At 42.2% G+C, this 27,958-nt stretch overlaps 2 protein-coding genes across 2 annotated transcripts; both read left to right on the forward strand.

The window, feature by feature from the left end:
• The first annotated feature begins 1,274 nt into the window (after positions 1-1,274).
• LOC106598954 (uncharacterized) lies at positions 1,275-15,211 on the forward strand. The gene is made up of 16 exons (XM_082958690.1): positions 1,275-1,442; positions 1,833-1,896; positions 7,018-7,095; positions 7,378-7,722; positions 8,330-8,554; positions 8,725-9,057; positions 9,169-9,384; positions 9,617-9,958; positions 10,065-10,292; positions 11,566-11,898; positions 12,010-12,225; positions 12,382-12,645; positions 12,810-12,900; positions 13,006-13,060; positions 13,144-13,379; positions 14,260-15,211. The coding sequence occupies exons 2-16, from the start codon at positions 1,833-1,835 to the stop codon at positions 14,363-14,365; spliced, it is 3,132 nt and encodes a 1,043-aa protein (XP_082814816.1). The 5' UTR covers positions 1,275-1,442; the 3' UTR covers positions 14,366-15,211.
• A 10,203-nt stretch (positions 15,212-25,414) lies between these two features.
• On the forward strand, positions 25,415-26,547 carry LOC123733208 (uncharacterized). The gene has a single exon (XM_045712639.2). It carries the CDS (start codon positions 25,660-25,662, stop codon positions 26,542-26,544), a length of 885 nt encoding a protein of 294 aa, XP_045568595.1. The 5' UTR covers positions 25,415-25,659; the 3' UTR covers positions 26,545-26,547.
• Positions 26,548-27,958: the final 1,411 nt, after the last annotated feature.

A 27,958-nucleotide genomic window follows, 5' to 3' on the forward strand; every position in this document is an offset into this window, starting at 1 on the left:
AACAGGCTACATTAGACTATATATGGATAACAGGCTACATTAGACTATATATGGATAACAGGCTACATTAGACTATATATGGATAACAGGCTACAATAGACTATATATGGATAACAGGCTACATTAGACTATATATGGATAACAGGCTACATTAGACTATATATGGATAACAGGCTACATTAGACTATATATGGATAACAGGCTACATTAGACTATATATGGATAACAGGCTACATTAGACTATATATGGATAACAGGCTACATTAGACTATATATGGATAACAGGCTACATTAGACTATATATGGATAACAGGCTACATTAGACTATATATGGATAACAGGCTACATTAGACTACATATGGATAACAGGTTACATTAGACTATATATGGATAACAGGCTACATTAGACTATATATGGATAACAGGCTACATTAGGCTATATATGGATAACAGGCTACATTAGACTATATATGGATAACAGGCTACATTAGACTATATATGGATAACAGGCTACATTAGACTATATATTGATAACAGGCTGCATTAGACTATATATGGATAACAGGCTACATTAGACTATATATGGATAACAGGCTACATTAAACTATATATGGATAACGGGCTACATTAGACTATACAGTATATGGACAGCAGCAGTCAATACAGAAGGCTATGGTGATGATGATACTGATTCCTCTGCTAACTAATGCTACTACCAGTACTGTACACAACGGTCAACAGTGTAACATAATATGATAGTGGCATGTTGTAATACTACAGACATCAGTGTTTGTGTGATTAAATGTGACTTTGTCAAGTAGACAGTGTTGAGCTTCACCATTCTATCTGATATATTGTCAGTTTGTAATGTTGTTATTACCCCAACTTTAATGAGGACATTATTATTAGGATGGTGCAGTAATGTTGAGATGCCAGTAGGGAGAGCTCTAGTCTAGAACACTGGAACCTTCAGTACCACTTTGATGCAGCTGATAAGGAGTGTAAATTTAATGTGTTTGTAGAATAGAATGAATGACATCATGGAACTGACCAAATGTAAATGGAACTTTGACCTGTTCCATGTAGAATTCAGAGGGACAAGGCAACACATTCTAAGATATTATAAACATTCCATATAGAATAGTCAACATTTTGTTAACATGGTTTTGTATTGAATAAAAAGTGGAAATGTGGGACATTTTGTACATTTCAGAAATATAGGGCCCACTCTAATACAGTAATCTTCCTTTTCTGATGTGCTGTTCTGGTAGTCATGCATGTTAATGTCTTTAAGAGGAAGGAAAGGACAGTTCTGCATCAGCTACTTGTGTTCTGACTACTATAAATATGTATCAACCACAGAACTGACACTTACTAGCAGTTCCCACTCACTACCAGTCAGTTGACTCACTGTACAAGACCTCTCCTCTTCACTTCACTCTGTAAGTACAATATAAAATATAGTTTTGGGTTATTTGTTTTTAGTCATTAGTCATATTCTTGAGGGTAATGTATCATTTTACTTCTTGTTATGTTTTGAGCTGTGTTTTGGTTGTTACATCAGGGTCAGTATTCATAAAGTGTCTCAGTGTAGGAGTGTTGATCTACATAGGGATGAGATGATTAACCAGGGTAAAAAATACATACAGTCAAACATTGTAACACTGCAGTGTGTCTGTCTGTCTGTCTGTCTGTCTGTCTGTCTGTCTGTCTGTCTGTCTGTCTGTCTGTCTGTCTGTCTGTCTGTCTGTCTGTCTGTCTGTCTGTCTGTCTGTCTGTCTGTCTGTCTGTCTGTCTGTCTGTCTGTCTGTCTGTCTGACGTTGTTGAACAGATGCATGGACTGCATGATGTAATCATCCTGGCCTGGAGGCAGGAAGGGACAAAATGCACAACGGGTAAGAGGCAGCTGGAGAGAAGGTTTAATTCTATTTCCATGTATCTCTTTCCTCCTAGAAACCCTGTTGTATAAGAACCCAAAGTGAACCGGAGGGCCTTGTTGTGGTCACCGTAACAACCCTTTGTCAGACATCCCTGTGGTCGTTCACACATTCCTGAGTCAGTACCTAGGGATTAGTAGAGGTCATCCAGACCGTTTTTACATGTATAAACAGCTGGATCTCGTCTGAGTTGTTAGCTGACAATGCCGAGACCCGCTACGTACTTAATGCTGATTGGTTTAGGTTCTGTCCACTATAGTGCTGTCTGGTCAGAACATGGTGTTGAGGCCCGTCACTCTACTCTTGATGGTCACCACCACCACATACATACAGACACAGCTGTTTCCATTTGAAGATGTTTTATATTGTTGCGTGGTTATATTCGCTGGTCTCACACTTCAGTAAGGAACTGCATGTCAAAAGTCTGTCAGCAACACAACACTTCTTCTCAAGACTGAAGATGCCGTGCACTAACTAAAGGTGAGGGGAGGCGGTGTCCTGCAGCGCATCCAAGCACCCTGATTGGTTTGATGAACAGCGGGTGCAAAGGGTGATTGACAGGGCTGCAGGCCAGTCAAGTTGAGAGGGCATGCAAACGCACACAGTCATACCAGGCCCATAGGGCTCTGGTCAAAGGTAGTGCACTATATAGGGATTATGGTGTCATTTAGGACGCAGTCAGTGTAACAGAATGACAGTGGCATGGTGTACTACTACAAACATGTGTTTGTGTGCTTCAATGTGACTTTGTCAAGTAGCCAGTTATGTGTTTCACCATTCTATCTGATGTATTGTCAGTTTGTTATGTTGTTATTAGCCCAACATTATTGAGGACATTATTATTAGGATGGTGCAGTAATGTTGAGATGCCAGTAGGGAGATCTCTAGTCTAGAACACTGGAACCTTCAGTACCACTTTGATGCAGCTGATGAGGAGTGTAAATTTAATGGGTTTGTAGAATAGAAGTAAAATCTAATGAAAGGTGTAGACCTTACCATGAAATGCTTACTTACAAGTCCATGGAACTGGCCAACTGTTAGCAGCATACCTCTCTGCATCCCACTGCTAGCTTGCTTCTGAAGCTAAGCAACATTCCCCCTGGTCAGTCCCTGGATGGGAGACCAGAAGCTACTGGAAGTGGTGTTGGAGAGCCAGAAGGAGGCACTCTTTCCTCTTGTCTAAAAATATACATCCCAATGCCCCATGGTAGTGATTGGGGACATTGCCCTGTGTAGGGTGCTGTCTTTTGGATGGGATGTTAAACGGGTGTCCTGACTCTCTGTTGTCACTAAAGATCGCATGGCACTTATTGTAAGAGTAGGGGTGTTAACCCTGGTGTCCACTGCTAAAATTCACAATCTGGCCCTCATGCCACCTAATCATCCCCAGATTTGAATTGGCTCATTCATCCCCCTTTTAAATATTCCCCAGGTTGTTGCTGTAAATGAGAATGTGTTCTCAGTCAACCTACCTGGTAAAAAAAGGCTTAGATAAATAATAATAAATATATAGAACTTTGACCTGTTCCATGTAGAACTGAGAGGGGCAAGGCAACACACGATTCCTAAGAGGCTATGTCCATCGAAACATTCCAAATAGTAGACTATAGTAAACACATTCTAAGATATTATAAACATTCCAAATAGCCGGTTATAGTAAACACATTCTAAGATATTATAAACATTCCAAATAGTAGGCTATAGTAAACACATTCTAAGATATTATAAACATTCTAAATAGTAGACTATAGTAAACACATTCTAAGATATTATAAAAATTCCAAATAGTAAACACATTCTAAGATATTATAAACATTCCAAATAGTAGGCTATAGTAAACACATTCTAAGATATTATAAACATTCCATATAGTAGGCTATAGTAAACACATTCTAAGATTTTATAAACATTTCAAATAGGGGACTATAGTAAACACATTCTAAGATATTATAAACATTCTAAATAGTAGGCTATAGTAAACACATTCTAAGATATTATAAACATTCCCTAAATAGTCAGGGCTATAGTAAACACATTCTAAGATATTATAAACATTCTCAAATAGCTAGGCTATAGTAAACACATTCTAAGATATTTATAAACATTCCAAATAGTAGGCTATAGTAAACACATTCTAAGATATTATAAACATTCCAAATAGTAGACTATAGTAAACACATTCTAAGATTTTATAAACATTCCAAATAGTAGGCTATAGTAAACACATTCTAAGATTTTATAAACATTCCAAATAGTAGGCTATAGTAAACACATTCTAAGATTTTATAAACATTCCAAATAGTAGGTTATAGTAAACACTATTCTGACGTGCTTTTCTGCACGTCATGCATGTTAATGTCTTACAGAACTGTCCTTTCCTTCCTCTTTATCAGCTACTTGTGTTCTGACTACTTTAAATACAGTCGTATGAAAAAGTTTGGGCACCCCTGACAATTTCCATGATTTCCATTTATAATTAATTGGGTGTTTGGATCAGCAATTTCATTTTGATCTATCAAATAACTGATGGACAGTAATATTTCAGTAGTGAAATGAGGTTTATTGGATTAACAGAAAATGTGCAATATGCATCAAAACAAAATTAGACAGGTGCATAAATTTGGGCACCTGTAACGGCGTTGGTAGTCGTGTTTGTAGGAATGAGGCGCAGGAAGCAACGAGCACAGGGAGTGGTGTTTTTAATAACACTTTGAAGGAAGAAAACAAAGTTCCCAAACACAGGGGAATAAATACAAGGTGCGACAATGCCAAGCCGACACGAACAAGACAGTCGATAACAACAATAAATCCCGCACAACAAGGAGCGGGCCAGCTAAACTAAATAGCCCCTCTAATGGCTAATTGACCACAGGTGTCTAAAATAAAAAAAGGGAAAAGCAAAAAGGGATCGGTAGTAGCTAATAGGCCGGTGACGACGACCGCCGAGCGCCACCCGAGCAGGAGGGGGCGCCACCGTCGGTGGGAATCGTGACAGCACCCCAATAGAGAAATCACATCAATATTTAGTAGAGCCTCCTTTTGCTAAAATAACAGCCTCTAGACACTTCCTATAGCCTCTAATGAGTGTGTGGATTCTGGATGAAGGTATTTTGGACCATTCCTCCTTCCAAAACATCTCCAGTTCAGTTAGGTTTGATGGTTGCCGAGCATGGACAGCCCGCTTCAAATCATCCCACAGATTCTCAATGATATTCAGGTCTGGGGACTGGAATGGCCATTCCAGAACATTGTACTTGTTCGCTCTGCATAAATGCCCGGGTAGATTTTGAGCAGTGTTTTGGGTCGTTGTCTTGTTGAAATATCCAGCCCCGGCGTAACTTCAACTTTGTGACTGATTCTTCAACATTATTCCCAAGAATCTGCTGATATTGGGTGGAATCCATGCGACCCTCAACTTTAACAAGATTCCCAGTACCGGCACTGGCCACACAGCCCCACAGCATGATGGAACCCCCACCAAATGTTACTGTTGGTAGCAAGTGTTTTTCTTGGAACGCTGTGTTCTTTTGCCGCCATGCATAACGTCCCTTGTTATGACCAAATAACTCAATCTTTGTTTCATCAGTCCACAGAACCTTATTCCAAAATGAAGCTGGCTTGTCCAAATGTGCGTTTGCATACCTCAAGCGACTCTGTTTGTGGCGCGTGTGCAGAAAAGGCTTCTTCCGCATCACTCTCCCATACAGCTTCTCCTTGTGCAAAGTGCGCTGAATTGTTGAACGATGCACAGTGACACCATCTGCAGCAAGATGATGTTGTAGGTCTTTGGAGGTGGTCTGTGGGCTGTTTTTGACCGTTCTCACCATCCTTCGCCTTACCGATATTTTACTTGGCCTGCCACTTCTGGCCTTAACAAGAACTGTGCCTGTGGTCTTCCATTTCCTCACTATGTTTCTCACAGTGGACATTGACAGCTTACATCTCTGCGATAGCTTTTTGTAGCCTTCCTCTAAACCATAATGTTGAACAATCTTTGTTTTCAGGTCATTTGAGAGTTGTTTTGAGGCCCCCCACATTGCCACTCTTCAGAGGAGAGTCAAAGAGAACAACACCTTGCAATTGGCCACCTTAAATACCTTTTCTCATGATTGGATGCACTTGTCTATGAAGTTCAAGGCTTAATGAGCTCACCAAACCAATTGTGTTCCAATTAATCAGTGCTAAGTAGTTACAGGTATTCAAATCAACAGAATGACAAGGGTGCCCACATTTTTGCAGAGCCTATTTTTCACATCTGATTTAATTTCATAGAACTTAATATTGCTACACTAAACATCTTTGTCTGGATAATACCCCAGTACTCAGCTTTTATTAGAAAATGAATGGCATGCCACTGTGATCATTTTCTGTGACGACAGAGTAAATTATTATGCAGCCTCAGAGGGGTGCCCAAACTTTTTCATACGACTGTATGTATCAACCACAGAACTGACACTTACTAGCAGTTCCCACTCACTACCAGTCAGTTGACTCACTGTACAAGACCTCTCCCCTTCAGTCTGTAAGTACTCTTGATATCTTGAAATATAGTTGTTTGTTTTTAGCCATAAGTCATGTACTCAAGGGTCTCAGACTTGGAGTGCTGATCTAGGATCAGGTCCTGCTGGTCCATATAAATATGATCTAAATGGGAAACTAATCCTAGATCCTACTCCTATAAAAGGTATGTGTGACTTGTTGTGTAGTCTCACAGCTTGGGGATAGGAGCTATCATTCAACCTGGTGGTAACTGCCTTGCTCAAATTGGCAGATTTTTCCACCTTGCCAGGTCGGGGATTTGAACCAGCAATGTTTCAGTTACTGGCTCAACTCTCTTAATCGCTATGCTACCTGCCGATATCGCTGACACAGACCATATTACCAAACTATTATAATGATGTTATTTACACACCATCCACTCAAGGCTGTGGTGATGATGTGTTGTTATACTGCATCCCAAATGACACCATATTCCCTATAGAGTGCACTACTTTTGACTAGAGCCCTACCTGCTGCCCCTGATGGTATGTATGTAGTTATTCACCAGCTATAGAGTGAGTTGTTGTTTATGTTTCTAAGACTGCAGGGTGGGAGATGCAACAATGGCCTTGAGAACAGCAGGAAGTGTGTTGGTGGTCTTTCTCTGGTCTGTAGCAGGTATGGTCTCATTCTTATCTTTTAGTTGCTCTGTTTAATAATCTACAGACATTTCTAAAAGGATAAGAATCATAATGTTATTCTGGTGTGTTCTGTTAGGAATCTCCACTTCACTTTAAATAGTTATCTTTCACACCTCACTGAGTGATGCTTATCTCTGGTTTCCATTCACACTCAAATCAGCAACTACAACAACAAAGTGTGGACAAACCCTACCTTCAGTGTGAGCCAATAGACCTTGTCTTCATTCTGATACCATTGTGTTATGTGACTGTGTTTCAGTGGTACTGGGTCAGTATGGCTGGAGTGTGACATACACCACTCAGAGTATCTGTGTCTTGGAGGGGTCAACAGTGGATCTGTCCTGCTCTATCAGATATCCCAGTGGTACAGTCACATCAACCGTCTGGTTCACTAAATGGGGGACTGGTGTAGAACCTGAAGATCTAGGTCAGGACCCAGAGTATGCAGGTCGTCTGGAGTATCATGGGGATAAGAAGAATGGTCACAACCTGAGAATCACAGACCTGAGAGAGAAAGACTCAGCTACGTACAAGTTCAGATTTATAACAGATCAGACTGGAGGGAAATATACTGGTGATCCTGGAGTCACTCTGTCTGTCACAGGTACAGTAACATTCTATATACTGGTGATCCTGGAGTCTCTCTGTCTGTCACAGGTACAGTAACATTCTATATACTGGTGATCCTGGAGTCACTCTGTCTGTAACAGGTACAGTAACATTCTATATACTGGTGATCCTGGAGTCACTCTGTCTGTCACAGGTAAAGTAACATTCTATATACTGGTGATCCTGGAGTCACTCTGTCTGTCACAGGTACAGTAACATTATATATACTGGTGATCCTGGAGTCACTCTGTCTGTAACAGGTACAGTAACATTCTATATACTGGTGATCCTGGAGTCACTCTGTCTGTTACAGGTACAGTAACATTCTATATACTGGTGATCCTGGAGTCTCTCTGTCTGTAACAGGTACAGTAACATTCTATATACTGGGGATCCTGGAGTCACTCTGTCTGTAACAGGTACAGTAACATGCTTTATACTGCTAGTCTGTTGAATTAATATCTACTCTCCATGTCGGTCTAGAAATTGGATTTGTATGTATGAAACAGATTGAAGAATGAAATGAGTATGAGAATGTCTTGCATCATGTGATTAAACTATGAACAGGTGATTCAGGGTTTTAATGTTGTGATCTACTCCAGCTCTGCAGGTGATGGTGACTCCACCACAGTGGGCAACGTCGAAGACACTGACCTGTATCACCACCTGTACTCTGACTGACAACCCCACCTACATCTGGTACAAGAATGGACAACATCTAGATGAGAGCACCTCCCCCCAGTACAAAGACCCAGTCTCCAGTAACTATGAGGACAGTTACTCCTGTGCTGTAAAAGGCCATGAGGATCTCCACTCTCCTGCAGTGTGTGAGTGTGGATTTAACTCAGTATTCTACTATAACTCTTCTGTCTGCTAAACAGCCCTCACAGTTGTCTAACCAAACTGCAACACTTTGACAAGACAGGATGGTATAACTACTTTGGATTACTGAAGCTCACGATTCCACTGTGTAAATAATGCCCTCTTTATGTTTCAGGTGTTCAGGATCAGGACTGCAGCAGAGTAACTTACACCAAGAGGAGAATCTGTGTCTTGAAGGGGTCAACAGTGGACATATCCTGTACTTATGTTGGTTATTATTCCACCACATCAACATTCTGGTTTAGAAGTGATAAGTCGACCCCTGAAGACCTAACCAGAGACCCAGGGTATACAGGTCGTGTGAAGTACACTGGACCATACAGAGGTCCCTTCATCCTGAGAATCACAGACCTGAGAGAGGAGGACTCAGCTGAGTATCGCTTCACTTTTAAAACAGACTACGTTGAATGGGGTCATAGTTTCCCAGGAACAACTCTGTCTGTCACAGGTAATACTACACTGTATGATACAACTGTAAATCATATTGAATTACAGGAGAAAATAAATGAACCATCCTGTTAACACAGAGGTGTATGTGGTTTTATACATATTGTTTCAGGTCTGCAGGTGAAGGTGACTCCTGCTGCAGAGGGACAGAAGACACTGACCTGTATCACCACCTGTACTCTGACTGACAACCCCACCTACATCTGGTACAAGAACGGACAACGTCTAGATGAGCCCACTTCCCAGCAGTACTCTGTCAATAGTTATTATTCAGACAGTTACTCCTGTACTGTAAAAGGCCATGAGGATCACCACTCTCCTGCAGTGTGTGAGTATGAATGAAACTAGTATTTTATGTAGTATTATTTAGAACCAATAAGAATGGTATTACTTTCTCTATCAATATGCTTAACTATATAAATTGGAATGATAAACAGTTTTATAGATATATGTCAATATATATATTTTTCAATTCAAAATGAACCTGTCCAATACATCTAAAACAGTTGAAACTATTCTCATGATCATTTCAGGAAATGATCAGCTACATTTTGTTTCAGGTGTTCTGGGTGAGAGCTGTATGAATGTGACTTACACCCATCATAGTATCTGTGCTTTGAAAGGGTCAACAGTGGACATATCCTGCTTTTACACACATCCCAGTTGGCATAAGGTCACAGAAGTATCCTGGTTCAACAAATGGGAGTCTGGTGTAACTAAAGACCTGAGACAGGACTCAGAGTATGCAGATCGTGTGGAATACCATCGACAAACAGAAAAGGACTCCACCCTGAGAATCACAGACCTGAGAGAGAGTGACTCAACTGAGTACAAGTTTAGATTTACAACTGATAAGGCAAGATGGGGGTACAGCTTCCATGGAACAACTCTGACTGTCACAGGTAACACTGCATAACACATTATACAGTTTTGAAGAGTCATGACGTTAATAATTAACTCACACTAATTCTGAACCATGTACCCTTTTTTTGCTCTCATTTAATTCAGGTACTCAGGTGGAGGTGACTCCTGAATGGAGATCAGAGTCGAAGACACTGTCCTGTAGTACCACCTGTCCTCTGAGTAACCACAACCCCACCTACATCTGGTACAAGAACGGACAACATCTAGATGAGAGCACCTCCCCCCAGTACAAAGACCCAGTCTCCAGTAACTATGAGGACAGTTACTCCTGTGCTGTAAAAGGCCATGAGGATCTCCACTCTCCTGCAGTGTGTGAGTGTTTATTTAAGGGACAAATCAAAATGTATTATGGGATGGGACGGAATGGGGCTGGTCTCCAAAGTTGAAAATATTTTCACATGACCCTCCTATTGTACTGTAAAATAAATTGAACACCCTCCCTCGCATAGAATTAATGCAAAATAATGTTTACGGCCACAAATAAAAATAACTGTATTTATAAACGTGAATATTGACTTTGCCACTTCAGCATGCTTTTGTGGCATGGTCGATGCCACGCAGGGCTGCGGGCCAGAAGTTTGACGGTTCCCAACCACTACAGACAAGCTCACCCTGCCTGCCTGTTTCATTACACTACGATCATATACAAAATATATGCAATGAATTTTCCACCAACAGGTTTCTGTGCCAATGCAACACACAAGCAATAAGCAAAGCGTACAAATTTCGTTCACTTAAATATCATGGTTTGTGTTTTCAACACCACAATAAATAGACAATGTAAATCTGGACAAACAGAGAATACATCCCTCCCCACCTTGTAGTCTTACCCAGTATCGAAGGCTTGACAATCTCTGAATGTCATTAAACTTTTTGGTGTTTTGTAACAAATGTCTCTTTCCATTCATCAAATGGCTACTGCACAGTTTGGATTGATTGACTGATTGATTTTATTTGTCAGTAAAATACATACACAATATTTTCTGAAGTGACCACGATTGCACAATAAAGTCAGGGACGTATTTCCATTGTGGTCCCTATGTTATACATAAATACATATACAATTATACTGAACAAAAACAAACACAACATGCAACAATTTCAAATATTTTACTGAGTTAGGGTTCATACAAAGAAATCAGTCAATTGAAATAAATTAATTAGGCTCTAATCTATGGATTTCACATGACTGGGCAGGGTCGCAACCATGGGTGGGCTTGAGGGCATGGGCCCACCCACTGGGGAGCCTGGCCCAGCGAATCAGACTGAGTTTTTCACAACAAAAGGGCTTTATTACAGACAGAAATACTCCTCACTTTCATCAGCTGTCTGGGTGGCTGTTCTCAGATGATCCCGCAGGTCAAGAAGCCGGATGTGGAGATCCTGGGCTGAATGTAAAAAAACACTCCATCCTCCCTAAAGCAAAAAATAAATAGATTTATCCCTAATACATCACTGTAAAACTGTATAACATGTATATCTGTGTCTGTGCTAGTTTCACTTTGTAGTAGGAGAACTGTTAGCATTTCTAGAAAGAACTGAGAATATAATCCAGTTGTTCTCTTGTTATGTCACTGTGTTTCAGGTGTTCAGGGTCAGATCTGCAGCAGAGTAACTTACACCAAGAGGAGAATCTGTGTCTTGAAGGGGTCAACAGTGGACATATCCTGTACTTATGTTGGTTATTATTCCACCACATCAACATTCTGGTTTAGAAGTGATAAGTCGACCCCTGAAGACCTAACCAGAGACCCAGGGTATACAGGTCGTGTGAAGTACACTGGAACATACAGAGGTCCCTTCACCCTGAGAATCACAGACCTGAGAGAGGAGGACTCAGCTGAGTATCGCGTCACTTTTATAACATACAACTTTGAATGGGGTCATAGTTTCCCAGGAACAACTCTGTCTGTCACAGGTAATACTACACTGTATGATACAACTGTAAATCATATTGAATTACAGGAGAAAATAAATGAACCATCCTGTTAACACAGAGGTGTATGTGGTTTTATACATATTGTTTCAGGTCTGCAGGTGAAGGTGACTCCTGCTGCAGAGGGACAGAAGACACTGACCTGTATCACCACCTGTACTCTGACTGACAACCCCACCTACATCTGGTACAAGAACGGACAGAATGTACAAGATAACTCCTCCCCCATGTACTCCATCAGCAGTGAGGATGCAGACAGCTACTACTGTGCTGTAAAAGGCCACGATGGTCTCAGCTCTCCTGCAGTGTGTGAGTACAGTACAATAGTACCGTATTCTACTCAGCAAGTATCATGCATTCAGGCAAAAGAGACATGTCTTACTTTATCAATCATTACAGAACAACACTTTTCTTTTTACTCGCTGTTAATATCACTTTGACAAAATGTTTGGTATTTTACATCAGATAAACCTAAGAAGACCTCAGTGTCAGTCAGTCCCTCTGGTGAAATAGTGGAGGGCAGTTCAGTGACTCTGACCTGCAGCAGTGATGCCAACCCACCTGTGGACAAATACACCTGGTACTTTCAAAATAAGACTTTTCTAAATGGATTTGGACAGATGTACAACATAAGTAAGTTCAAGTCTAAGGACAATGGACATTACCACTGTGAGGCCTGGAATGGAAGAGGATCTAGGAACTCTACAGCTCTGATGATCATTTTACCAGGTGAACTTTCATCTTCAATATTTCAACACAAAATGACATTTCATGCTCATCTTAATAATTATACATTGGCTTATCAGACTGTTTTATATTTATATATACATTGAGATTAGATCAGTTAACAAATATTGTACTATTGTACTCATATCATCCATATTATATTATAGGGAAACAGACCTCAGTTGTGACTGCAGCTGTAGGAATCATAGTGGTTGTTCTGGTTCTCATCCTCTGTCTCTCTGGACTCATGTGGTTCAGGTGAGTGATTCTTTTAAAGATTATTTCACTCTAACACTTTTTTATTAACTTCATTTGTTCATTAATTCATTCAATAATAAATGTATTAATTAATGTGCAAACCAGGAAGAAGTCCTCCATATCCACCTCTGACACAAGAGACACATCAGAGAATGTACAGGTGAGTCTGTTACAATCAGATTATTTGTATTGCTTTGTGGAACATTTCTACTCATTATGTTGTCTGTCCTCTCTTCCAATCAGGGAGACTCTAGTCCAGTGTATGAAAACGTCTCAAGCGTGGCCATGGCCCCTACTGCAGCACAGACAGCAGCCACCGTCGACCAGGATGATGTTCACTATGCCAGCGTCCACTTCTCTCGCTTCAAAAACCAGGAAGTGCCTCTGTACTCCACCGTCCAGCTGTCTCAACCCCAGAAACAGGAAGAGGATGTCCAGTACGATGCTGTGAAATTCAACCTCCCCAGTGCTGCCAACCAGTGAGCATATTCTGCCATTACAACATAGAGTCAATTCTAGAGCATTATGGATACACCACATTAAAGGAGAAGTTGGCTTTTTTACAACCAAATTTCTATTTTTTTTATGTAAATGCCATGTTATAGAAGGGTCCAGACACCTTTTATTGCGATTTACCCAACCAGCAATTCACTTCCTCATCCTCGTTGTGCAGTACGGAGGCTCTGAAAAAAGATAAACACTCCAAAAACACCCAAATACTGTCTTTTAGAAACAGAAAGCTCTCAGTATAGTGATGCAGCTCTTTAGATGTAACAGTTGTACACATTCAATTGTGTCATTCCAAACTTTATCCACAACGTTATATTCCATTTTGTGTGACTCGTGCTGTTTCCCCGTCCAACTGTTCTATTCTCTGTGTATCATGCTGCTAGAACGGACGAGAGGCATCGTTCAAGTCTCAACAACATGGAACATAACGTTGGGGATAAAGTTCTGGATGACACAATTTCATGTGTACAACATCTAGAGACATGCATCACTCACTATAGACTATGTATAGCTTTTTTGTTTCTTAAAGCATGTTTTGGGGTGTTTTTGGAGCCCACTTACTGAACAACGAGGATGAGGAAGTGAATAGATGGTTGGGAATAGTTTCTCAAAAAAAGAGTGAATTCGCACCAAAATAATCTGGACTCTCCTATAACATTCCAGTTACATATGTTTTTAGATTTGGTTGTAAACAAGCTATATTCTTGATTACAGCTCATTCATATGCTGCTGCTTATTGGACGAGAAGACCATGATGGGTCTTGGTCAAAGTAATGCACTATAAAAGAGAATATGAAGGTTTTTTGGAGGGATGCAGATTCAGTTAAATTTCTGTTTCTCTTTCTTCAGACCCACGGCAGCACAAGCAGCTGAGGAGGACTCTTCTGAGATCTATAGTAGAGTCAACAAACCCAGAGGACCTGAACACAACAAACCCAGAACCAAGAAGACCTGAACACAACAAGTTTGACAGAAACCTTGTATATCTGGACATGTCTAGTCCAACTAAGTGTTATAATAATATATCATGATATGCCATTTAGAAATGCTTTCATCCAAAGTGACTTATTATGTGTGGATCCATCTTTCATGCCGGTGGCCCCATTGGGAATTGAACCCATACACCATGTTCTACCAACTGAGTCCCAGGACTATTGTATTCACACTTAGTAGGAGTGCTGATCTAGGGTCAGTTTTGCCTTTTAAACTATGATGAATAAGATGGGAAACCTTGTAAATAATTTGTATGTTAAATATTTTTCCATAAATTTTGAAGTAACATGGAACAGAATCTGAACACAACTTTGCTTTGTATTTCTGTAATAGCCTCGATGTACAGTTCTATTTTATATGAAGGCTGAGAACATTATAAATATATGTTTTAATTTCTTCTTGATGTTTGCTCACAGGAACAATACTTCTATTCTACAGTTGTCACGACTTCCACCGAGGGTGACTCCTCTCCCTGTTCGGGCGGTGCTCGGCGTCGCCGGCCTACTAGCTGCCACCGATCCCCTTTTCCTTTTCATTTAGTGCTGTCTAGTTTTACACACCTGTGTCTTGTTTTCTCTGATTTAGGTGGGTATAATTTTCCCCGCTGCAGGTTAGGCTGCGTGCGGGATTGTTTGCCTTAGGGAACATGTAAGGGATGCGTGCCTGCACCACGGGCGTTGTTTGTTTCATTTACGGTATGTGTTTACCGGGGACATATTTGCTCGTGGCTAGCGGAGTTGAGATTTCTCCCCTGTGTGTGTCGCTGTGCTTGTGGAACCACCAAAATAAACAGTGGATTCTCCTTGAACCCTTCTGCTCTCCTGCTCCTGATTCCACACACCCCCCTCCATCGAGAGGCCTTGTTACAATAGTACCATTCTGTTGCATTCTACAGTACTTTACTATTATACTACATTCTACAATACTATTCTGTTACATTCTACTGTCCTGTACAGTACTATTCTGTTACATTCTACAGTACTGTACTATTCATTTACTTTATACAGTAATATTCAGATACATTCTACAGTACTATTCTATTACGGTACATTCTACAGTACTATATTGCAGTATTCTGTACTATTCTATTACGTTATACAGTCCTATTCTATTACAGTCCTGTACTTTTACAGTACTATTCTATTACAGTACTGTAAGATGATACACATAATATGTTACCTTGATATTTTCCTATACATTTATTATTGGTTTTATGACAAAGTTATGGTAATATTTTACCTCATTGTTCTGATGCAACGTTTCTTATCACTTTGTAGTGACTGTCATATGATGACATGCTATTTTAACAAATCCATTACCTAACGTTTAATTGATTATGTGATTGAATTAAATCATGCAACAATTAACTCACTAATAACCTGGGGCACCACAGAGAAGCTTATTTAAAGGATTTCCCTCTTCCAAATTAACTCTTACAGATCTAAAAATATCTTACATTTCAGTCATCAATTATTCTTGACCTCATTTAGTCACATCTGAACGTCGTAAAATTATTGGTTATTTGCACGAACTCTGGTTTCCATAATGAATCAGCAATATACAAATTGGCTTATTTATTTACTAACTAAATAATCACACAGAATGACATAAACAAACAGTAGATATTGGTTACTGACAATGATAGAAAAGTCCCTAGTGCACTAAGCGGATATGACCTCTCGGTAGACAAAAGAAAGGGGCGGGAAAGACAAAATGGATTCACTACACAGTCTATAATTACATTCATTGAAATGCTAATCCTTTGCACATGAACGGCCGCTCATTCGAGAATAATTGCAATGTATATATATATTTACGCCCCTATGTCGTTGTCATCTTCTCTGTTGGAATCCTTGATCTTCCTGTAGGGTTCCTCAGTCTAATTTTGTCCAACAAGTAGTTAGAGAATAAACGACATTATTGTACAGTGAGAATGTGATGTCATATAGAATGAGTGTTATGGTCTCCAATATGGCGTGGCTCTTGAGCCCCTAACTGTTGTCTGACCTTCCCAGGTAGGGGTGTCTCTTTTGGGGAGCAGAGATGGGCTAGAGGTGGATGAGAGAGTGGAGACCCATGGAGGTGTACCTATTGCCCACCTAACTGTTGTCTGATCTTCCCAGGATGTAGACGTATCTAACCCTGGGGCCTGGATCCAATTAGAAACCACAGGATGTAGACGTATCTAACCCTGGGGCCTGGATCCAATTAGAAACCACAGGATGTAGACGTATCTAACCCTGGGGCCTGGATCCAATTAGAAACCACAGGATGTAGACGTATCTAACCCTGGGGCCTGGATCCAATTAGAAACCACAGGATGTAGACGTATCTAACCCTGGGGCCTGGATCCAATTAGAAACCACAGGATGTAGACGTATCTAACCCTGGGGCCTGGATCCAATTAGAAACCACAGGATGTAGACGTGTCTAACCCTGGGGCCTGGATCCAATTAGAAACCACAGGATGTAGACGTATCTAACCCTGGGGCCTGGATCCAATTAGAAACCACAGGATGTAGACGTATCTAACCCTGTATCCAATTAGAAACCACAGGATGTAGACGTATCTAACCCTGTATCCAATTAGAAACCACAGGATGTAGACGTATCTAACCCTGGGGCCTGGATCCAGTTAGAAACCACAGGATGTAGACGTATCTAACCCTGGGGCCTGGATCCAATTAGAAACCACAGGATGTAGACGTATCTAACCCTGGGGCCTGGATCCAATTAGAAACCACAGGATGTAGACGTATTTAACCCTGGGGCCTGGATCCAATTAGAAACCACAGGATGTAGACGTGTCTAACCCTGGGGCCTGGATCCAAATAGAAACCACAGGATGTAGACGTATTTAACCCTGGGGCCTGGATCCAATTAGAAACCACAGGATGTAGACGTATCTAACCCTGGGGCCTGGATCCAATTAGAAACCACAGGATGTAGACGTATCTAACCCAGGGGCCTGGATCCAGTTAGAAACCACAGGATGTAGACGTATCTAACCCTGGGGCCTGGATCCAATTAGAAACTGTGCTAAAGCATTTAAAAGGTAATTTCCAATTGAGCCGACATCTGCTGTGTTTACCTTGAATGTGATCTCCACTAACGCAGGAACTCTGCCTTTAAATAAACATATTGTCTACAAGCACATTTGGATTGACTGAAGGGCCACAGTGGATTCAGAAAGTATTCAGACCCCTTGGCTTTTTCCACATTTTGTTAATTAAGTTACAGCCTTATTCTAAAATGGATGAAATTGTTTATTTATTTTCCCCTCAATCTACACACAATACCCATTAATGACAAAGCAAAAACACAATTAAAAATGTTTGCAAACGTGGTTAGTTCTGTTACCTGGAATAAGTTGTCGACATGCTCCATGGGTACATTTTTTATATTATTTAACCAAGTAAGTTGACTGAGAACACATTCTCATCTACAGCAACAACCTGGGAAATAGTTACAGGGAGAGGAGGGGGATGAATCAGCCAATTGGAAGCTGGGGATGAATAGGTGACTGTAATGGTATGAGGGCAAGATTGGGAATTTAGCCAGGACACCAGGGTTAACACCCCTACTCTTATGATAAGTGGCATGGGATCTTTAGTGACCAGAGAGTCAGGACACCCGTTTAGCATCCCATCCAAAAGAGGGCACCCAACACAGGGCAATGTCCCCAATCACTACCCTGGGACATTGGGATATTGTTTTAGACCAAAGGAAAGAGTGCCTCCTACTGGCCCTCCAACACCACTTCCAGCAGCATCTGGTCTCCTATCCAGGGACTGACCAAGACCCACCCTGCTTAGCTTCAGAAACAAGCCAGCAGTGGGATGCAGGGTGGTATGCTGCTGGCCAACACATTCCCATCATATTGTATCATAGATGGAGAGCATGATATGAGTCATCCCCTGGAACACATACACCACCCTAATCCCTATATAGTGCAATACTTTTGACTATGGGCTCTGGGTATTGCACTATATAGGGATTAGGGTGCCATTTGAGACAGAAACAGTGTAACAGAATATGACATTGGCATGTTGTACCAATACAGACATCAGTTTGTAGCGGTACTGTTAGAGAGAGGTAAAGAGAAAGGTTTTTATGTTCAGGCGCCAGACAGGTATTAACCTGCTGAACTGGAAAGAGTAGGATAGATAGAGAACCACTACCAGACAGGTATTAACCTGCTGAACTGGAAAGAGTAGGATAGATAGAGAACCACTACCAGACAGGTATTAACCTGCTGAACTGGAAAGAGTAGGATAGATAGAGAACCACTACCAGACAGGTATTAACCTGCTGAACTGGAAAGAGTAGGATAGATAGAGAACCACTACCAGACAGGTATTAACCTGCTGAACTGGAAAGAGTAGGATAGATAGAGAACCACTACCAGACAGGTATTAACCTGCTGAACTGGAAAGAGTAGGATAGATAGAGAACCACTACCAGACAGGTATTAACCCTGCTGAACTGGAAAGAGTAGGATAGATAGAGAACCACTACCAGACAGGTATTAACCCTGCTGAACTGGAAAGAGTAGGATAGATAGAGAACCACTACCAGACAGGTATTAACCTGCTGAACTGGAAAGAGTAGGATAGATAGAGAACCACTACCAGACAGGTATTAACCTGCTGAACTGGAAAGAGTAGGATAGATAGAGAACCACTACCAGACAGGTATTAACCTGCTGAACTGGAAAGAGTAGGATAGATAGAGAACCACTACCAGACAGGTATTAACCCTGCTGAACTGGAAAGAGTAGGATAGATAGAGAACCACTACCAGACAGGTATTAACCTGCTGAACTGGAAAGAGTAGGATAGATAGAGAACCACTACCAGACAGGTATTAACCTGCTGAACTGGAAAGAGTAGGATAGATAGAGAACCACTACCAGACAGGTATTAACCTGCTGAACTGGAAAGAGTAGGATAGATAGAGAACCACTACCAGACAGGTATTAACCTGCTGAACTGGAAAGAGTAGGATAGATAGAGAACCACTACCAGACAGGTATTAACCTGCTGAACTGGAAAGAGTAGGATAGATAGAGAACCACTACCAGACAGGTATTAACCTGCTGAACTGGAAAGAGTAAGTTAGATAGAGAACCACTACCAGACATCAGCAGAAGAGACTGCCTATAGGGTAGCCTGTTGGCCAGATAGCCAGTGGAGGAAAAGACACCATATAAAAACACACACGTCACAGCACAGGGGTAACCCAACCAATAATACCTCACACAAAATTAATGGCAAAGCAATTCAAAGGCAACTTCCTGGAAACAATGGACAAGAAAGAACCCAGTCATAAAACGTAGAGAATTTAATATATTCTGTATTACCTCCAAGTGGAGGAGGGAGGGGGTATGAATGGGTGTGTTCATAGACAACAAAAGGCCTTAAAAATGTCCAAATGTCAGTTGTCCCACACAAAATCAATAAAGTTCAAAACAATACACTCACACAACCTGCCTCTAACTAAAATGTCAAACAGTACTACAGTGAATTATTAGTTCACTGAAGGCAGTTTACATAAAAAGGTGCGCAGCACAAAGAGAGAACAAATTTCACTGTAAAGCACTGAAGGAGATAGAAAGTGAGATGGGCTAAACTGTTGTGTCCAGGCTTGAACGTGCATTTGTCCGTCCGACACAATACTTGGTTGTTCATTTGACAAAAGCTTGCAACAATGTTGCTAGTAATCGATGAGATCAGAGGCCAGAACGCTTCCAACTTGTCAGGAGTAGCGCGACAAAAGGCGACCAAACTTGGAAACGTTATAACTAAGCACATTGAAACTAAAGAAGACTTGCTCTCGCCGATCGAGAGCTCCTAACAGAGCTGGAAGAGCCGTCTTGATTTCCTCTTTCCTGACTGCTGCTGCGCTCTTAAAGTGGCAGTGCATGGTGAAGGCTCCGTGTAGGATTTCGTTACTAGTGTTTGTGTGCTTAACTGTTGCTTTGTCAAGTAGCCAGGGATGTTTTTCACCATTCTATCTGATTAATTTACAGTTTGTAATGTTGTTATTAGTCCAACATTATTGAGGACATTAATATTTGACTGCTGCAGTAATGTTGCTATGACACTAGGTGGAGATCTAGTCTAGAACAATATTCCGTCAGTAGCACTTTGATGAGAGTAAATTGAATGTGTTTGTAGAATAGAATGAATGGCATCATGGAACTGACCAAATGTAAATGGAACTTTGACCTGTTCCATGTAGAACTCAGAGGGACAAGGCAACACTGTCTTGTTTTGCACGCTTTGTACAAAATAATAAAATGCAGTACTACAGGATATTTCTTAACGTAGCTCTTTATTAGCTAGCTACAACTGCATGTTCACTTATCTCCAACCATGATCAACTGACCATGACCTCACCATCTGGGTGGTCTTAACCAATCATAGCACAGTATGATACGGCGGTAAAATGCATCCAATTACAATTCAGTATGTTTACACATATGAATATTACATCCCCCTTCTTTTAAAACAAAAGACAAATGTTTACATATTCTAAGCGTTTCTTTTGAATACATGCTCTGTAGTATGAACTCAAGGTAAGTAACCATTTATATTGCATACTACACCAACTGAATCAACATAGACTCTGAAACAATGATCCAACATACTGTTACGTTTCGAACAAGGGATTCTCAGCAACTCAGCTTTCACTGTAGAAATGACATCTTAACAATTCAAACAAATACAATACCAAAGCATTTCAAGTGAACTTTCAATAACAAGTTTACAGTCTGGAACTCTTTTAGGGCAGCGATCCACCTACACCCTTTGACATTTCACAGGTCTAAGACAGCTCTGGGCTTGACCTCTCTTCCTGACCTTGTGCGATATGATGTTGAGCATGCTTCTGTGTCAGTCAGCAGTTCTTGTGGTGTTGCAGGTAAGTATGGTGTATGTTGTGCTGTGTGTGTGTTTAGTCCATCACGTTCTCTTTCAGGGGAACAGTTCATCTCATCAGTGTGTTATTCTTTTGTGTTCAGTAGGTGACGACGATTGCGGTGGTACACCGCTCCTTCTGCTGTGCGGACATGATATGAGCGTTCAGTGTCAGCTGGCTGGATGACGACTGCTGGCTTCCAGGGGCCATGCTCCTGGATTGTAACTGACTCTCCGTCGATCAGTGGTGACAGTCTAGCTAACCTGTTGTAGTATCGCTTTTGTTATTGTTGTCTCTGTGCACGTTTTTCATGCATTTCCTTGTAGCTGACGACCTCAGGTTGCAGTTGCTGGTTGGTGCTGGGAAGGCTTGAGCGAAGTCTGCAGCTCATCAACAGCTGGGCTGGTGATTTGAAGTTGATAACTGGAGTGTTGCGGCATTCAAGGAGACTGAGGTAGGGGTCTCTCTTGTCTGCTTTTACTTTGTCCATGAGTGATTTAGCAATCTGCACAGATTTTTCAGCAAGGCCATTACTTTGAGGGTAATGTGGGCTTGTGGTGACATGTGTGAACTCCCATGCTTTTGTGAAGGATTCAAACTCATTTGATTTGTAACAGGGCCCATTGTCAGATATTAAAGTCTCTATAATGCCATGCCTGGCAAAGGCTGCTTTCAGCTTGTATCACAGCTGCAGATGTGGTGCTGTGAAGCTTGTCGAGTTCGAAGTATCTGCTGTAGTAGTCCACTGTTACGATGTAGTACTCGTTGTTCTAGGTGAACAGATCGGTTGCCATGACCTGCCAGGGTTGGTCTGGGATACAGTGAGGTAACATTGGCTCTTTGGTGTTTGAGGGGTGTCGCTCAAGATAGATGGCGCATTTACCAAGAATGTCCTCTATTTTTTTGCACATTCCGGGCCAAAACAAAATGTCCCGTGCTCTCTGTTTGCACTTTTCCATGCCCATGTGTCCAGCGTGGATCTTTGTCAAAATCTCTTCTCCGAGACTGGTAGGAATAATGATTTTCTCTCCTTTGAAAATGATTCCGTTGATCTGTGATAGTTCATCACGATGGTTCCAGAATTCTGAGACGCTCTGAGGGCATTTTCTCCTCTCCTCAGGCCATCCATCCTGTATGACTTTCCTCAGCTGTGTGAGTTGTGAGTCCTTGTCTGTTTCTGCTTGGATCTCCTTCAGTTTTGTGTCACTAACTGGTAAGTTGCTGTACACAGTGTGCACTTGCATGTCCATGCCTTCACTGAGGCTGCTGTCCTTGTAGGTAAGAAACTTTGGAGAGTGTGTCTGCGACAGTGATGTCTTTGCCTAGACGGTGAGTGATTGTGAAGTCGTATTTTTGTAGTTGAAGGATCATTCTCTGTAGCCTTGGCGGGGCTGCGGCTAGTGGTTTCCTCATGATTGACTCAAGGGGCTATGGTTGGATTCCACAATGACTTGTCGTCCATATACGTACTGATGGAAACGTTTTACATCTGAACAGAATGGCATAGAGCTCCTTTTCGATTTGAGCGTAGTTGATTTCACAGTCTGTGAGAGATTTGGAAGCGTAGCCGATGGGTTTTCCTGCTTGCAGTAGCACTGCACCTAGTCCATACTTCGACGTGTCCACTTGGAGTCTGAGCTCTTTGTTGGGGTTGTAGTAGGCAAGGATTGGTCCTGGTTCTCTTGTGATCAAGTCTTTCACACTCTGGAAACCAATGTCGTGTTGCTTGTCCCAGAGAAACTCACTGGACTGCTTTAGCAGTTGACGCAGGAGTGCATTAGCATTGGAGAGGCTGGGTGCGAACTTGGATAAGTAGTTGACCATGCCAAGCACTGTTTCCAGCTCTGCACAGTTCTTTGGTGGCTCCATTTCTTTTATGGCTGAGATCTTCTGTGGATCTGGCTTGATTCCGTTCGCTGTGAGAAGATGTCCAAAGTAGCTGACCTCTGTAGCACCGACTGGGCTCTTCTCGGGGTTGAGCCGAACTCTTCTCTCGCAGGACCTTTGCAGCATCGCGCGGAGGTTTCGGTCGTGCTCCTCTTTGGTTCGACTATAGACAAGGATGTCGTCCACAACTGCCAAAACTCCGTCTAGGCCTTCATACAGTTCGTCGATCTTTCGCTGAAACTCGTCTTGGGCTGAGACAATCCCAAAAGGCAGGCGACAGAACCTGTAGCGTCCAAACGGTGTGTTGAACATTGTGAGCGTAGACGACTCTTCTGTGAGCTTGATAGCCCAGTAGCCTGATCTAGCGTCCATGACACTGAAGTAGTGTGCTCCTGCTAGCTTGTGTGTGTGATGTCATCTAGCGTCGGTAAAGGGTAATGGGGGGCGTTTGATTGCCATGTTCAAGTCTCTTGGGTCGAGACATACTCGGAGCTTGCCTGTGCGTGGTTTCTCCACCACCACTAACGCGTTTACCCAGTCAGTCGGTTCTGTAACCTTGGTGACTGTGTCAGATTGCTCCATGCTCTCCAACTTTTCTTCAGACGGGCACGGAGAGCAAGGGGAATCTTTCTCGGTGGGTAGAACACAGGGGTTGCGTCTGGGTCAAGGTGAATGGTACATTCTCCTGGGAATAATCCTATTCCTGTAAAAACATCAGCAAACTCCTCCAGTACATTTTCTGTCTCTACTGGTGCTGTCACTGATAAAACTAGCTTGATGAGGTCCATGTCTAAACATGCTTTAAGACCTAGCACTGCAGGTGTTCTAGTGTCAACAACGTAAAAGTCCAACATCATGTCACTTTCCTTGTATTTGCCTTTGAAAGTGCATGTGCCTTTTACTGGGAGCTGTTCACCACCATAACCAGTCAGTCTGCACATGGTGGGCTGTAGCTCACACTCAGATGTCAAGCTGTGGTACTTATTCAGAGGAATAATGTTTACTTGTGCACCAGTGTCTAGTTTGAACTTTAGCTTTGTGCCTTGTGTTCCTATCTCAATGTCAGCAAAGGCTTGCTCTGTCTCTGATATTTGACTTTTCTGTGTCACTGAATCAATAAACAGTTCACCAGCGTTTGACTCTTTGATTGACATTTCCTCTGTGTTCTGTTTTTCCACGTTAAGCTCTGCACACTTTTGCAAAGTGATTCCATTGACTATATTTCAAGATATTGTCAAGTGTATTTACAAAGTGAAGTGAAGGGGAGAGGTCTTGTACAATAAGTCAACTTACTGGTTGTGCATGGAAACTGACAGTAAGTGTGAATTATACGGTTGATACATATTTAAAGTAGTTGGGTGGGAACAAATAGCTGATGCAGAACTTTATTAACTTCCTCTTTAAGTCATTAACATTCCATTTACCACATGCCTTTAGCTGGGCAATTTCCTTGTTCGCCATGCACTTTGTATCCACAATATCCACATGTTTTGGGGCGTTTTCAGTAATGAGGCCCTGTACCCCATTTACAGTTTCTACTTCAATGTATCAGGTGGAGTTATTCACCAGCTATAGAGTGAGTTGTTGTTTATGTTTCTAAGACTGCAGGGTGGGAGATGCAACAATGGACTTGAGAACAGCAGGAAGTGTGTTGGTGGTCTTTCTCTGGTCTGTAGCAGGTATGGTCTCATTCTTATCTTTTAGTTGCTCTGTTTAATAATCTACAGACATTTCTAAAAGGATAAGAATCATAATGTTATTCTGGTGTGTTCTGTTAGGAGTCTCCACTTCACTTTAAATAGTTATCTTTCACATTCACACTCAACTCAGCAAATATGGCAACAAAGTGTGAACAAACCTTACTGTCAGTGTGAACCAATAGGTTTGTGCTTAATGTAATGTGCTTGTGATGTCTAACTGTGTTTTAGTGGTACTCGGGAAATATGGTTGGAGTGTGACTTACACCAAGAAGAGTATCTGTGCCTTGAAGGGGTCAACAGTGGATCTGTCCTGCTCTTACACATATCCCAGAGGTCATAGAGTCACAACAACCACATGGAATAAACGGAAGAGTTTAACTTGGACTCAAATCCAAGATAAATATTGTTAGTGTGGACACTATATAAATAATGACATGGTTATTATTGGTATTGACCGTGACCTTTCCCTTTTGATGATGTCATCACTAAGAGTGATTTCTGTGCAATGTGATTCTACCACCGGTTGAGTGGGCTATATAGTTCTGCTATATTTGTACCGTTTGTACCTGGCAATACACCTTTAGGTTTGGGTTGAAAGTAAAGGAAAGTAATATCGAAATGCGTGTGGGCATTCCTTGTCAAGTTACTACACTTTTTGGCGACGAGGATAAAACTTTATCAACTTGTACAGGGCGAGGTGCTAGCTAGCTAAGAAACAGTGGAGGAAGTCAGTTAGCTAGCTAGCTTAATGAGCGACGGAGAGCAGGTGCCCCTGGACGGAAACACCGACGGGGACAATCAGCAGCAAGTGAAAATCGCTAACGAGGATCAAGGACAAGTTGGCGTTATAATGGCAATGTTTGGGACTATCACTGAGTTTGTGGAAGAGAACGAGGACTGGACGGAATATGTGGAAAGGTTGGGACACTTTTTCTTGGCAAATGGAATCATAGATGAGGCTAAACAGCGCTCTATTCTCTTGAGTGTGTGTGGGGCTAAAACCTACAAGCTAATGAGGAATTTGCCTACACTACGGAGACCGGGAGAAATTCCTTTTGGGGATCTAGTTGCTCTCATTCAGACTCACCACAATCCAAAGCCGTCAGTGATTGTCCAGAGGTTCAAGTTTAACTGCCATTTTCGGAAAACAGGTCAGTCTGTTGCTAACTTTGTTGCTGAATTACGTGAACTCTCTGAACATTGTGAGTTTGGGGCTATGTTAGAGGACATGCTCCATGACAGATTAGTCTGTTGCATTAATGAGGACAGCATACAGCGCCGGTTGCTGGGGGAAGCCACACTGACTTTCAAGAGAGCATTGGAACTATCTCAAGGGATGGAGATGGCCGCTAGTAATGTGAAAAATATTCAAAAGGCCAACAGTGAAAGTTGTGCAGTGCATCAGGTGACAAAAGAGGTGGCAGGAAAAAGGGGAAAAGCAGTGGAATGTTTCAGATGTGGAGGGACACATTATGGTAACAACTGTAAGTTCATGGAGACTGTCTGTCACAATTGCAACAAAAAGGGCCATTTAGAAAAAAATGCAGGGGTCCTAGGAGCAAGCCAGAGGGTGGGTGGACTGGGCTGGGCAAGTTCACAGCACCAAAGCCTCAGTCAGCAACGCACCACCTAGAGAGCACAGAGGAGGAGGAAGAGCATTGTTCCTACAACATGTTTAATGCTACAGTGGAGGTAGATGGAAAGCAGATGAGGATGGAGGTTGACACGGGGGCCTCTGCCTCTGTCATAAGGGAGGAGACCTACAAACAAAAATGGGTCTCAAGACAGGTTTCTGCCCTCACACCGGCAGGGATCAGACTGTGTACGTACACCGGGGAGACCATACCATTGCTGGGGGCTCTAGAGGTGGACATTGCATACAACAGCCAGGAAGCGAGAGCACGGCTCCTGGTGGTGAAAGGGAATGGCCTAGTTTACTAGGGCGTGACTGGCTAAACAAAATACAACTGAGCTGGGGTGAGATAAAACACACCCGAGTGACTGAGGATGTCATTCAAAAGTACCCAGAGATTTTCAAAGATGAACTGGGCACACTGCAGGGCACTGCAGTTAAGCTGTTCGTGGATCCTCAGGCCGAGCCTCGCTTTTTCAAGCCCAGGACAGTGCCTTACGCCATGAAAAAGAAAGTGGAAGATGAGTTGGAGCGGCTGCAGGAAGCAAACGTCATTACTCCCGTTCAGTTCTCCCGCTGGGCAGCTCCTATCGTTCCCGTTCTGAAAAGTGACGGCACGGTGCGTATATGTGGGGACTACAAATTCACCATCAACAGGGCCTCTAAGCTAGACGCTTACCCGCTGCCACGGGTGGAGGACTTGTTCGCGACACTGGCAGGAGGCCAGACGTTCTCAAAGCTTGACATGAGTCACGCCTACCAACAGCTCCTCCTGGACGAGGACTCAAAAGAGTATGTCACAGTGAACACGCACAAAGGCTTGTTCAGGTACAACTGCTTGGTTTTCGGAGTGGCGTCCAGCCCAGCCATTTTCCAGAGGACAATGGACAATCTGCTGCAGGGGATCCCTCATGTAGCAGTGTACCTGGATGACATCCTGGTTACAGGGGAGACGGAGGAGGAGCACCTCCACCATCTGGACCAGGTGTTAAAGAGATTCTCTGAGGCAGGGCTGCGCCTGAAGCGTAGCAAGTGCACATTCCAAGCACAGAGTGTGACATACCTAGGTCACAAGATCACAGCGCAGGGTCTGTGTCCTGTGGAGGACAAAGTCAGGGCAATCAAGGATGCTCCAAACCCCAAGAATGGGTCAGAGCTCAGGTCGTTCCTGGGCATGGTGAACTACTATGGTAAGTTCCTCCCAGAGCTGTCAACAGTGTTGGCTCCACTTTATCAGTTGCTCCACAAAGACTATAAATGGAAGTGGGGGCCAGCACAAGAGAAAGCTTTCAAGGAAGTGAAAGCACTACTACAATCAGCACAACTTCTGGTTCATTTTGACCAAGACAAATAGATCATCCTGTCATGCGACGCCTCACCCTATGGCGTCAGGGCAGTACTCTCTCATCAGATG

Source organism: Salmo salar, chromosome 12 (genome assembly GCF_965601325.2).
Source record: "Salmo salar chromosome 12, fSalSal1, whole genome shotgun sequence".
NCBI classification, from domain to species: Eukaryota; Metazoa; Chordata; class Actinopteri; order Salmoniformes; family Salmonidae; genus Salmo; species Salmo salar.

Bases quoted from the DNA above. Each gene is read 5' to 3' on its own strand.
- LOC123733208 (XM_045712639.2), top strand. From the start codon at position 25,660: ATGAGCGACGGAGAGCAGGTGCCCCTGGACGGAAACACCGACGGGGAC.
- LOC106598954 (XM_082958690.1), top strand. From the start codon at position 1,833: ATGCATGGACTGCATGATGTAATCATCCTGGCCTGGAGGCAGGAAGGG. The intron at 12,646-12,809 runs GTGAACTTTCAT...ATTATATTATAG, and splicing joins TCTGATGATCATTTTACCAG to GGAAACAGACCTCAGTTGTG. The intron at 13,380-14,259 runs GTGAGCATATTC...CTCTTTCTTCAG, and splicing joins CTCCCCAGTGCTGCCAACCA to ACCCACGGCAGCACAAGCAG.